Source organism: Gambusia affinis, linkage group LG15, assembly GCF_019740435.1.
Source record: "Gambusia affinis linkage group LG15, SWU_Gaff_1.0, whole genome shotgun sequence".
Classification (NCBI taxonomy): Eukaryota; Metazoa; Chordata; class Actinopteri; order Cyprinodontiformes; family Poeciliidae; genus Gambusia; species Gambusia affinis.
In genome coordinates this window covers 929,897-943,849 of record NC_057882.1, presented here as the reverse complement: position 1 = coordinate 943,849, position 13,953 = coordinate 929,897, and the positions used below count along the sequence as shown (strand labels likewise).

At 37.0% G+C, this 13,953-nt stretch overlaps 1 protein-coding gene across 7 annotated transcripts in view; it reads left to right on the top strand.

Moving 5' to 3' along the window:
• Nucleotides 1–13,088, top strand: part of dbn1 (drebrin 1) — an 82,480-nt gene extending 69,392 nt beyond the window's left edge. The window contains exons 5-15 of one of the 7 annotated variants that reach the window (XM_044141580.1): nucleotides 428–571; nucleotides 896–973; nucleotides 2,965–3,116; nucleotides 3,540–3,597; nucleotides 4,316–4,372; nucleotides 4,609–4,723; nucleotides 5,578–5,706; nucleotides 9,423–9,551; nucleotides 11,216–11,709; nucleotides 11,804–11,903; nucleotides 12,365–13,088. In XM_044141580.1, coding sequence (XP_043997515.1) covers nucleotides 428–571; nucleotides 896–973; nucleotides 2,965–3,116; nucleotides 3,540–3,597; nucleotides 4,316–4,372; nucleotides 4,609–4,723; nucleotides 5,578–5,706; nucleotides 9,423–9,551; nucleotides 11,216–11,709; nucleotides 11,804–11,903; nucleotides 12,365–12,420 — 1,512 coding nt within the window. In that variant the 3' untranslated portion in view covers nucleotides 12,421–13,088. The remainder of the gene's footprint in view (nucleotides 1–427; nucleotides 572–895; nucleotides 974–2,964; nucleotides 3,117–3,539; nucleotides 3,598–4,315; nucleotides 4,373–4,608; nucleotides 4,724–5,577; nucleotides 5,707–9,422; nucleotides 9,552–11,215; nucleotides 11,710–11,803; nucleotides 11,904–12,364) is intronic. The other 6 variants (XM_044141581.1, XM_044141582.1, XM_044141585.1 and 3 more) reach the window with 6 other exon arrangements.
• Nucleotides 13,089–13,953: the final 865 nt, after the last annotated feature.

The following is a 13,953-nucleotide window of genomic DNA, read 5'->3' as shown; positions in this document are numbered from 1 at the left end:
TCTATGTCATCATTCCAATCCACATCAGGGATTCTTTATTGATCAAAAAAGGAAATGAAATAAGACTGTTTTTATAACAGTCTTACAATGTACTCTCAAATAAATATACTGTTGCAATTAACTTATTAATTGGGGTTTCCAGGCGAACCATTTAGACCAATTTTGAATAGCAGTTAACTGATGTTACTGTTAGCTTGACTTACAATGTCAACTTCAGCAGCTGCTGGTTGATTCTTAACAAGCAAGTGTTGCATAAATAAGAAGATAACCTGAAGCGATGCTAGTGAAATTGTGCATCTAGGTTCATAACTTTTGAAGTAATGGTAAGAATAGCAGCAAACAGACAGACTGTTGATACCATAACTTGTTTATTTAAAAATAACTACATTTATTCTTTTCCAACTTCTTTCATCTTTGTTCACTTCAGGGTGTGGAAGTTACCGTCAATGCCAGCAGCTTGGATGACATAGAGCCGTCAGCCATTGGTCAGCGGCTAACTAATGGGACAGCAGTGGTGGCGAGCCCAGTTCTGAGCCGCCTGAAAACCCGAGATGAAGAGCACGGAGATGTGGTACATAAACAGGAACAACATAAAATCAAGTCAGAATTTACTTTAGTTTGGACATTTTTAATAAATTGAAAAAGTTTTTGTTTTTTTTTATGTATCCCTTTAGCTTTTATTTTTATTCTCTTGAATTTGTACACCTGTTCATAAATTTCAGTTGTCAAGAAATTAAAATATATGAATCTTCTAATTTTAAAGTAAGAAGAAATGTCGGGGTTTTATTTGATAAAGGTAGAACTCAACATCAGAATGAGAGTTCAAAGTTGATTTGCTTTTTTTCATTACATGACTAGCTGACAAATATATATCCGTGCATCATTCCTGTTGCAGGGCACAGTGTACCAGAAGACTAATGCAGAGGTGGAGATGAAGAAAATCAATAGAGAGGAGTTTTGGGAACAAGCCAAGGTACACACTGAACCTAATACAAGAAGAGGAAGAGAAAAATGCAAAAGGAAAATGTCAGGAAAACAGTTTAGTCTTGCTTTTTGTTTTCAAGTGATATCTATGATTTATTATAATAACAGGATTATTTAAAAAATGAGAATGTTACTCATAGTCGTTCATTTCAAAATATATTTTAGGCATGAGATAAGAGCAGAAGCCTGTAGAGGTATCATTATGTGAATTTAGGATTTTTTTTCTTTTTGTTTTTGTAGACTCTGTGTCAGTTTTTTTCTTACCAGATGAGTCAAATCGGTAATGACTGATATGGAAACTTGGAGATTACCTTTGTTATTTTCCTCCTTCAATAATCTCTTTGATATTTTTCATTATTGTCTTTGGGTTCATTTTCCTGTCCAAAAAGTTTTGAATTAGCTAAAATAAAACTGCTTCCTTCCAAGTTTGTTGACCTGAACTCAGCTAATACATCTAAAACCTGATCTTTATTTATTTATTTATTTATTTATTTATTTATTGCCTTGCCTTCAAGAGTTGCTATTTTTTTAATTTTGTTGTGCTGTCTTGCAAAATGACAATAAAAGGAATTCTGAATCCTGTAACAAAACAATGCATTTGTAGGTGCTAGGCTAAGCCAATGTGCCAGGTATAGCTAAAAGAATAGCATAAACATGCCAAGCAGTGATTTGTAAATGTTTATTCACCGCTCTTTGTTAAGCTGCTTTCTGAGCATAGTTTGATAAGAGTTAGATAAAGAAGTAAGAAAAAAAAAATGTCACCTGCAGCTGCTAAGCTCAGCTAACAAGTTCAAAATAGCTAACTATTGCTAACAGTTGAATTTAACATTTCTGTTAAAATATCATAGGTGCTATGATAAGCCTAAAAAAGTTCATTAAAAATACTATAAATCAAATTCATGAAGCGTGGTCAAATTGAAATCCTTTGTAAAGTACATTAAACCTTACACTGGCTTTTCAGATGTAATTTTTTTATGGGGTTTTTTTTGTTTTGTTTTTTTGTTTTGTTTTTTTACCCTGATGAGTCTAGAATAGTTCTTGTGAATCCCAGTGAAGCTGGTGTTGAAAAGAGGTGAGAAGCAAAGTCATTGGTTGGCGATCCTCCGGCTATTTTACTAGTGGCAAGTTTAGACGAAATATAAAATGACAATATGAATCATGGAGCCGCTGGTTGTTCAACAAATGTACCCTTCAAATGAAAGAGAGGCTTTAAGTTGAACATGCAAACGTATTCAGAAAAAAAAACTTTGTTAATCAAAAAGGATGTGATTAGTTTTTATGTTTCTCAGATTTTTCCATTGCGGATGCAGAGAAAGTGTTACTGCACTTTAAGCAATACATTTTGCCCAAACTTATTTAAGTTGTTGAAAAAAGATTGTTTTCAATCTTTGTACAAGTAATGTAATGCCAAATAGATCAAATTCCATCTCATAGAGTGGAAGTAGAAATTCATTTTTGGGAATTAATAGAACTGACATTAGAGTTGCAGAACAACTTAAACATTTCCCTAGTTTTGGGTCATTTACCTGTACAAGATATGACCAGCCTATATTTTCATATTTTGCTCATGTTTGTTATGATCAGCAATGCTTTGGTTTCCTGGCTATGTGTTGGTAGCATCTCCAGTCAGTGAGATTTAGGGTAGAAATAACTCTAAATGTTTTTCATCAGGGGTTTCTGAATGGTAGGTCAACAGAATATTTTCTTTTCCAGCAGCCAGTGGTAAAGTATCCTAAACATCCTGGAGCTCTGCTGGGATTATAGGGGCAGTCCCTGTTGATTTGTGTTATTATATTCAGAAGGTTTTTGAAACTGCTCATTTTCCAGACACTGAAAAATCATAAAAATCATAATCAATATAATTGTTTACATACGGAAATCCCAAAAAACAGGAAACAGAATGTTACCGCAGGACCTGGACCACAAACTCTGTGATGATAACGCAAAAACTGTTTAAATCCTGGTCACTCTGCTCTCCAGCGTGAAGAGGAGATGAGGAAGGAGGAGGAGCGAAAGAAGGCAGCGGAGGAGCGGCAGCGCTTCGAGGAGGAGCGGATGGAGCTGGAGAGGAAGGAGCAGGAGAACAGAGAGAGGAGGTACCGCGAGAGAGAGAGGCAGATCGAGGAGCACAGGTGGGCGTCCAGCTAGCATCCTCTCCACATTCCAGAAACAAATCTGCTTCAGGGAATAATGTCTTCAATCTTGCAAATAAAAAAATATAGCAATATAAATATAACAATCAACAATCCTAAATAATCAGCTTTTATTTAACCAGGAGAAAAACTCCTTGAGATCAGAAATCTCTCTTATAAGTGTCCTGGCAAGTGGCAACAACACAATTACAGCAGCAAAACAATGATAAAGACTGTTTCTGCTACATTATTTAAAGAATAACATTCATTCAGATGGTAGTGCAAAATTAAAATGTTTAATTTTTAACTTGGTATTTTCTTTTTGTTCATTTGTCTTGTGCAGATTTAGTGGTAGAAAAGACTTACCCTTTACACTATTACTATCTGCGTTTATTTTTGTTTTTATTTATTGTATGTGAACAGGAAGAAGATACAGGAGGAAGAGGAGGCCAGAGAGAGGCTGCGGAACCAGACCACCATAGTGAGTCCCGTCATATAACTTTATTATCATCATTTATGGTTGCATTAAATCAGTCATTAAATAAGTTATTGGCTTTGTGATCTTTTGATGCCCAAGTTAGGCATTTAGATCTACAACTGAAGTTCGCAGTCATCCAATATGGAGATTAATTAGGGACACAATGTTTGTTTGAAGCATGTGCGAAAGTTTATTCAAAAAGAACAATATATGTGTTGAAAATGGGGGTCAGGGGGGGTCATAAACAGAGTGTAAATTTATACTAAATAAAATCATCTATGTGAATGTAAGTACTAGAATTTAGAATAGTACTAGTACTTTAGAATTAAATAAAACAATTAATTAATTTTAATAAAAAATATTTCTCTAAACACTTTGACTTAAGTAACCGCAGATCAGTGTTTTGACTTTAAGTTCAATTTCTTAGGTTACGGCCTAATGGGCTCTAATTAAGGTTTAAAATGATTCTCTTGGTTTTTACTTTCATGTGAATTGAATTTGGACCAAAACATTTTTTATGGCAGCCATATTTATTCAGGGATTGCTTTAGAACCAATTCTGTGGTTTAGTTCCATTCATCTTTTGCATTTTCTCTAGTCTACGCTCATACTAAAGAGCATTATTTGGCATCTACTGACCTCTACTGGTAATAGTATGTATTTCTTCCTTCTTTATTTCACATTTGATGAAACAGACGCATGTCTTCTTTTGTTTTTTCCAGGCGTCTGAACCGAGCATCGAGGACCTGAACCTGGACAAGAAGGAGTCTGAGGTAGAGGTCAGTTTGATGAAAAACCTGAGCTCACAAATTGCAGCAGAAAATCCATTCAAAGGAGGGAAGATGAAATCTCAAAGCATTAAAAAAAAAACTGAGCTGAAGAATCTTCACTGCTGTAGTTTAAAGCTCTAGGATTTCTTTAAAACATTAGCAGGCAGTTAGACCAAAGAAACATCTGCCAGTGGTTTTGTTTTACTGCCCACTTGTGGTTATTCACTGCATTTTAACTTTTCCAGGAGGCAAAGGCCATCATTGCCCAGCGATCTGGGAACCCTAGAGAATTTTTCAAGCAGAAGGAGAGAGCAATGACCATCAGTGTGGACACCTCACCCGTCTCCATCCACAGGACCGGTAAACATCTTGTTGTCTCTCATTTCATTAAATGTGACCTTTTATGCAATCTTGAAAAGGTCATGGTAGGTCTGTGTCAAACGTTTGAAAAACAGAGAAAATATTGGTGTTTTTTTTTTGGGCTGTGAGTCAAAAAAAAATAAACTTGACCGGGGCCACAATTCAAGAAAATGAAGAAACAAACACCTGAAATATATCACTCTGTGTATTTTTAAAATTGAAATACTGAAATAAATGAAGTTCACAGTGATTTTCTAATTTACAGGAATGTGTCTGTACAAAACTTCCTTACAGCTCCTTTCCTTTGACGTAAAGTCTTCGTTACACTGAAGTGTAAACTGCTTGTCGGACGGAATTAACAACATGAAACAAACCCTCTGATCTCATAGATGACCTGCTTGATCAGAGCTAAATATAGGAATTTCAGTTAGTTAGACAAACATTTTTGCAGTGCAGGGCAGCATAAACTATGAATATACCGTCTAATATCCACACATCCACACACAGAAGTTGTCAAACTTTCCTGCTTTGCCTGTCTGTCGTCATCGTGTTTATACCTTATATTACACTAATCGCTTTTCTTCCTGTCTTTTTCTCCTTTTTTCTATCCTTTTTCTTTTTTCTGTCCATCCTTACTTCTGTCTAATTTGAATCTCTCAACTCTGGGTTTTCTCCTTGTTGGGCTTGGACACACCCCAATGAACCTTTTACCTCCTGAATTCCTCTTCTCCTTCCTGCCTGCCATCTTTTTGTCTTGTCACACCTGGTGCGTCGCTTCATGTCCATGTTTTCTTGTCTGTGGCCTCATGTTGGACTGTATGTGTGTGGCCACTGTGTGTTGCCCTGACCACCAGGCCGCTTGGACAGCCCGTTCTTGAAGCAGCAGCACAGTCACAGCAGCCCCAGTACAGCCACCCCGCCCCGGGGCGTGTCGCCCCTCCGCACCCCTCCACATGCACGGAAGCAGCCCTCCGCTGCAGCCGGTAGGTACAGCAGGAGCCAGAAAAAGGAAATGAAAAGACTGTTGTCCTCAACCTCCTTTATCCTGGCATTAAGGACAAAATGAGATTAAAACAGGAGGTAATTACACCACCTTCCTGTTTCCAAATTACAAATCAATAAAAGCTTGGAAACATTTTAAATTGCAAATGAAACCCAAATGTGTATCAATTTGAGCTTTTCCAAATGTTTACCTATCAGGGAGAGAATATCATTTACACCAGGAGTGTCCAAAGTATTTGCATCCCCTGGACTGAGATGGTGCGCACCCCCTCTGGCACAGGCTGTTGATTTAGATGAAGACATTTTATTTTTAACTATGGCCAAATTATTACTTAAGTACAATTGAAACTGTTTGGTACAAAACAAAATATTAATTCCTTAATTAATCACACTATTTTATTCTCTTTAAATTTTTTGATGGAAAAATAAAAACCACATCAATCGGGTGAATTTTACTCGAAACCAGACATTGGTGTGTCTAAATCTAGTGTTTGTGGAAACATTTAAACTGTAAGTCGATGTAGATATTAACTGCTAATAAAAGTGGTTCAAGGTCACACTTGTAGCTTTGTATAAGTAATACTACAATTATCTGTAGGAATAAATTGAAAAAAATGAAACATCAATGGGCAAAATAATTATAAGAAATCTTCAAAATGATTAAAATACATCAGTTATGAAAAAAATATTCTGAAATATTGGGAATTTAAATTACCTCACATTTGAACTAACATAATAGCATCCCTCAAGCTTTTAATGGGTAGACCAATCACAATGTCCAAAAGAATGCATTGTAGAAAGCAGCCAATCAGTCACAATCACATTCATCATTGACAAGAACATATTTAAATGTTTTATTATTGTTGGCAATATATTTGCAAAGTTATAGGAGCAGCAGGTTGCTCAATCTGTCCAGCGGTTTTGAATTTTTCTTGATAATATTAAAAGAAGTTGGTAAGGTGCAATTGTCCAATGTTTTTCACAAACACTGGTAAATAAGTTTTTTGGGTTTTTTTTGAAGAATGAAATCATTTTGTTATTGCTGAAAAGTGACCATTTTTCCTTTCGAGGTAAATATAAAAAATTATTTGAAAGCTTTGGATCTGGTATTATTTCGTTTATCTCCTCAAAAAATAAAATCAGACTTTTATTTGTCTAGTTGAAATACAGGGGTAAGCGGAAAGAAAAAAATTATATATTGGCTTCCTCTTTTTCTCTTTGTTTTGTTTTTTGGGGCGCCCAAAAGATGGTTTTTCAGCCCAGATTGCAAAATGTGTTTGGACACCACTGACTTAGTTTCAAAAATATATCCTGCAAAAATGAACAAATCTTAAATCTGATGCACCAACAATAGGATATTTTACAGGTGTGGAGGTCGAGATTAGAAACAAAAGGAGAATCCTCTGGATCTGGAGGAGCCGGTTGAGGCGGCGCAGGCATCTGGTTTGGTTGCCTCTTGGACTCCGAGTGAGTCAGTAAGCCCCCACTGACTGGAGACTCAGAGGAAAACTATAAAAGGTTTCTCCACTAGCCTGGGAACACCTTCTGCTTTTTCATTCTGGAATGAAATTGTTTATGATCAAATTATTTGATTATTAAAACAACCTGGCTGAATTGAACTGGTTCTAACCTGTTGACTATAACGACTTCAGTGGAAAGGATGACTTCAAAGTCATCCTTTGAAGCTGTAAACCCTTTATTTATGATTTTGTGTGATTCAGTGGATGTCGTCATCATGCTTTCGATGTGGTCCAGTCTGATATTAAACTAGTCTATAAATGTTTCTGTTTTATGGTGGTTCTGGTTTGATTTTGAGGAATAATTGTAATGTTTTATTCACTTTCTGATTTTTTTGTTTGTTTTAATCTTGCGCGGCTGATTGTGGACTCTGTCACCTTTCTGCTAACACATCCTCTAAAACCCATTCCTGCTGCTGCCTTTTATCCTGACCGACCAATTGACCTGTGAGTTTTTTTGTTTTAAATTGTGTTGTCAGTCGTTTCCAGCTTGTTGACAGTGGAACTCCTCAGTCTCCTTGGAGATTCATGTAGTTTTTGTGTGAATGTCAACGTAAAGACCACAGTGGTGATTGTTCTTTGTCATCTTTCAACTTATGATTACAGTTTCTGTTGACCACTTTTCACCCTGCAGTTTAGCATTACAACAATGTACTTTATTGGAAAATGGCCAACAATAATGAAATGGCAGATAATTTACCAGGACAGAATGTGAAATGAAGAAAAAATTAAGGAGGACATCCTAATTACTTGTAAAGAAGGCATGGTTGGATTTGGTTTAGCATAAAGTTATTTGATTATCTGAAGATCTTACTTTTTAGTCCAATTAGATTTATCTTATAATTTCTAGACATGTTCTGCCATTTTATTGTATTCCTTCATTGTGTTGATAGTGAACTCTTGCTAGCAGGTACTAGAGTGCATTGGACCATCTATGAATGATGAAACACCTGAGAAACATCTTGGTTTTAATGTGTGATAGCTGATACTGTGATGATGTTGGTGTCAGGGTTCCTACACATCATCCTAAAAAGAACGGACACCATCTACTTTGTTCGTTTTTCATACTGAAAGCTTGACTACTGATTCAAAAATTGTAGCAAAGTTTATTTTTTTTATTTTAGAAGCACTCTTAGAATTTGGAAATTTGAGTGGGGAAAAGTCTAATTTGTATGGAAAATGTGAAGGAACACTGAAATTCAATTAAAAATGTGTGATGGTGGTGAAACTAATTCCTGTCAATGATTTGTAGGATTATTTACATTGTGTTTTTCATAGTGATTAACTTAAAATCAACTGGACGTCTTTGTACATGAAGATGATTCACCTCACATCCAAACCTTTTCCTCAGTTCTGAACATGAGTTGAAGTTGTTAAGTTTATAGTTTTTTTCAAGAATAAATGCACTAATGGAGTTGTTCAGCTCAGTAATGGAAGTGAAAGTCTGGTTCTATGGCGTGTTCTGCTCCATGGTTGTGCCGTTGTCACTTGATAATCCAGAAATGTCTCCTAATAGCATGTGAGATGTTTTGGTCACGTCTTGAACTGTCAATGTTAGGTTAAGTGTAAGTGACAAACGCAGAGTAGGTGTTCAAAAGATGGAATTTTTATAATCCAGCCATGTCACCTAGCAACATGTAAGTTGCTTTGGTCATGTGTTTCATTCTGTAAATGACAAGACCAGGCTGCTGTATAAGTATTAGAAAAATTAAACCAGAGGCAACCTCTTTTTTATTGAAATCTTGATAGTCTTTCATTACCCTCTTAAACCACCAGTCTTGTTCAGAACTGGTGAATTATTTTGGATAAGAGGTGAAACATCTTCAAGAATCAACAGAGGAAATCTGGTTGCCTTCAATCTTGAATGCTTTGAGTCTTAAATCTTATGGATTTTTTTGCAATATTATAAAGCAACAAAGGTTAAAATCTTTTTCCTGATTAGGAATAAAAATGCACCACAGATGTTTGCCCTAACTTGGGGGCGCTTTATTATTAAGGAGGAATCACTTAAGGTTCCTCTGTGAATAGGGAGCCACGCCTTCATCATGTTTAATTCACCTCAGAAATGATTTATTTGAATATGTTTTTCAGAACTTGACTTCTCAGTGGGAAACTGCATGGAAACAAAGAGTCTGTGAATTATCTGTATCTGTTTTTGTCCATGTTTTTTTTTTCTGCAGATGACAATGATGATGAAGTGAGCATAGACCGCAACATGGTCGCCATTTCACCCATTCCTAAAATAGTCACTACTCCAATCAAAGAGGACTTTAACACTGAGGAGGAAGACCACAGAGAAGATGAATGGGGTATGAAAAAACATTTCTATTTTGAAATGACACATAAATTTACTCCTGGCCAAAGATGGTTCAGCCAGTGAAACGACTGTCCTGTTTGGAGCTCAATTATTCAGCTGGAGTCCCACTAGGAAAACCATTAAAAGAATGGAAATTACACAAAAAGCTTGACTTGACAGGGTAGACCATCTTTCCACAGCAGCAGTGTAGACATTGTTATTTTTAAACATTTTCATGCATTCTTTCATGCGTACAATTTGTCTAGCAGAATGTGAACATCTAGCCAGTGTGGTTTCTTCTACTTCCTGTCAAATCATTCTAAAGTACACAGCAGATTAAAGATCTCTTTTACCTGCAAGATTTCAACTTAAAACTTATTTAAATGTATAAGAATTTTCATATTTGACAACCAGAAAATACTCCTACTGTCAGCTGATTTTTTATTTGTTTTTGTTTAACTTTTGGGTGCCCTTTTTTTATTTGAAGCTAAACTTAAAACAAGAAGAGCTGCTACCAGTGACTCAGCAGGTTACGTAAGATTTCACCAACTTTAAATATTGTATTTAAAAGTAAGAGGATTTACAGAAGGGGCTGCACAGTGGTGCAGTTGGTAGAGCTGTTGCCTTGCAGCAAGAAGGTCCTGGGTTCGATTCCCGGCCGGGGATCTTTCTGCATGGAGTTTGCATGTTCTCCCTGTGCATGGTGGGTTCTCTCCGGGTTCTCCGGCTTCCTCCCACAGTCCAAAAACATGACCGTCAGGTTAATTGGTTTCTCTAAATTCTCTCTAGGTGTGAGTGTGTGTGTGAATGGTTGTTTGTCTTGTATGTCTCTGTGTTGCCCTGCGACAGACTGGTGACCTGTCCAGGGTGAACCCCGCCTCTCGCCCGGGACGCAGCTGGAGATAGACACCAGCAACCCTCCCGACCCCATTAGGGACGAAGGGTGTAAAGAAAATGGATGGATGGATGAAGGATTTACAGAACTGAAATGCAATCATAAAACATTTAGGAAAAACACAAACAGATTACAAGATTTTTCTAAATTAAAGGCAATCTGGTTCTGTCATGGCTTTATACTTTCACCAAATCCAAACTAGGTTGACAGGTTTAGTCCAAGTTCCCTATGTAGGCTGTCTTTGTAGCAGAAGGCCACTCCATTCTTTTTCTGTTTTTTAATAAGTGGCCATACATCCAATCAGCACATTAAATATGTATTTTTTTCCCAAGAAAGAAAATCTGATTTCTGTTTATGTATGTGTAGCGTGGCAGATTTCACAGGTTGTGGTTACAGATCACCCATATATGGAAATGTTTCTGTTTTAATGGCATTGATTCCATATAACTAAAACTTTCTATTGGTATTTTTTATATGTATAGACAGATTTATGAATGGAGGTTGAGCACAGTCCAGTTCTACTTTTGTCATGCACATGTATGATGGTAATAAAGGCTTTGTATTTGTAAATGTTTTTGTCTTCAAAAAGTGATCCTTAAAATTACTTATCCACTTTGAAAACCAAGGGAAAGGCTTATTTATGTTTAACACCTTCAATATTTGTAGAGTTTCTGGGGTCTAATATGTACTGTTTACATGGCGTAACTGTAATTAATTAAGAAAAAAACAATTGAGGAAGAGGATATTTTGTCTAGTAATGATTATGATTTTATTTCCTCCAGATTCAGTGCCAAAGGAGGAACAGAAACGGCCCGTCCAGGAGTCGACGTCCACAAAGCCTGTGCAGAGCGTCGCACCGCAGGCCCGTGAACCCGCCGGTGTTTCTGCATGGGACTCCGGGACAGACAACCTGGTGGACCTGTGGGACAGCAGCTCCACCCCCACTGTCAACCCCACCCCCTCCATCCATTCATCCAATCTAGTTGACCTGATGGGAGACGGTGACGTTCTCCATGACAACGTCCCACCCAGCATAGCCGCCGGTAGCGGCAGGCCTCAGCCCCTTCTCAGCTTTGATGAGATGATGGATGGGAGTTTCTGCTCAGGCACCGGCGCCGAAGACGACCCCACCAGTCTGGTGGATGTGACGGGGTCCGACCAGATGACCCTCAGCTACCAGCATGCACTGCAGCACGCATCTGGGGAGGGGCGGGATTCGGATGATGGGCAGCTGCTGATGACCAATGGGGAGACGCTGCTGAAAGAAGGAACTCAGGTTAGATGGCTTCAAGCTCCAGATGATTGTCTACAATTTTTTATCATTAGTATGTTTTGTCATCTATTTTTCCTTCCTCTCATTTGTTTTTTAGGCGAGTGAGGGCTATTTCAGCCAATCACAGGAGGAAGAATTTGGCCAATCAGAGGAGTCATCAGCTAAGCCAGCGCCTGTGTTTTATAACAAGCCTCCAGGTTGGGCCAGTCTTTTCATTTAACAATGTTTACAATATAATGGTTTATATTTCACTTTGCAGGATTGTTTAAGAGATCGAAGTTACTCTGATGCATTTGTCACTGAAGTCTTATTTTTTAAATAACATTAATGCTTCTGTTTGAAAAGAGCTGCATTGTGTTAAAGACAATGCAGCTAATCATGTGTACATCCTACACATGATTAACTATGTGTAGGATGGATGGGGTTAGGGTTAGGATGGATGGATGGATTGTATCACACTTTATCAAACACAAACATTTGCACAAACACACAAGCTGCCACTTGTTTTTTATATTTCCAAAGCTGTCCAGCTGTTTCTTGGCTTATCTTAAACCCCATTCGCCCTTTCTTGTTTCTATCTCAGTCTCAGCTACGTTGTCTGTCAGAAGTTTGTCTTCTGCAGAGAATAAAACCAGCTTCTGTTCTTGTGTCCGCTCAGAGATTGACATCACGTGCTGGGACACGGATCCTGTGGTTGACGAGGATGACGACTAACTCACTGCTCTGACATCACCGTGGCACCCGGAGGAAGTAGGAACCGGGCTTCATGAAGAAACAGATTTCTTTCTTTTCTAAAAAAGAGCAAACAAACAAAAAAAGTAATAACTAAAGGTCTTGCATTAAAACTCTTTCAGTATAATCTTTTAGAGGAAGCAGTAGCCACCATTTGAGTTGAAACGGCTCAGATCTGATCTGTTTTCTGTGTTTATTTATTTTGATAAATTTTTTTTTTTTTTTTTGCGTTTCTATGCAGATGTTTTAGCCTGGATTGAGGGGTTTTATTTGTGTACATGATTATTTCACGTAGCGCACTGCTGCATTAGAGACAATGAAGCAGAGTGTGCAGCCGGCGGCCCACACTCTTAGTTTGTAGTGCTTTAATAACACCTAAAAAAAATAAACAAATCCAGTGGATGAAAACAGCTGCCATGTTTATCTTCACTCTCTTCTTTTCTCCTTCCTTCATACCTGAACATATTCACCTCTGCAGCTCAGTTAATCATGTATTTAGACTTCACCTTCATGGAGGAAAAGTTATTTATTCGGGTGTATCTGAACTGAAAATCCTTTGAACAAGTCTGTGGTGCCGTTTATTTCATCTTTTTCACTCCTTTTGTATGGTTTTAAAACTGAGTTCAACATTAAAAGGCTTTTTTTCTGTCCCAGTGCATTTTTATGCTTCTTCTGCCTCCTTGTGGTTGAACTGCAGCCTCACCATCAGCCCTGAGTTTCATTCATATTTACCACTTATATATTTACAAAAACAAAACACTTTAGATAAATATAGTGTACATATTTTTAAATTTTTTTAAAAGAGCATAGAAATGCAATAAATTTATTCTGTTAAAGTGTCTCCAGTAGACAAAACTCTAAGTTTCTGTCCCAGGGCAGGATGCCTTACCCTTAGTTTTTAAATCTAGTTTTAATTTTAATCTTAAAGTTAATCTTGATTTTATCTCTTTTTAATTTACTGTTTTTGCCTTTGTATTAATCTGCAGGAGACCAGATGTCCTGGATTTGTCTCCAAATTGCAAGATGTCAGTTAAGCCTTTCCTTGTTTTGTTTTGCCAATCAAACTTCCTTTTGTTAATTCTATTAGAAATATAAATCTTACGTAATAAATTAATATGAAGTCAGAAAGACTGAAATTTGACACTTAGAAAAATCCTGTATTAGTGGTTGCTATAGTGATATCCTTTATTTTGGGAGTAGCAGGTGGAGAAAAACAGAAACAGACACAATTTTAACAGTAAAAAAAGCTTAAAACTCAAAATTTAGAACTGGTTCCAGCTTCAAACAACCAGATTTACTGTTTCTCAGCATTTCCAAGTTATATTAAAGCAAATTATGCTGAAATTTGATTGTGGTGCTGAAATTTCACATACTGTCTGTTTTTGGCTTCTCTCGCTGAGATAAAGCGTTTTTGGTCACTGACATCCAAAACTCAAAATTTTAATTTGGTTCCAGCTTAAAACAACCAGAACAATTGCTTCTCAACATTTTCATGCTGTATCAAAGTAAATAAGG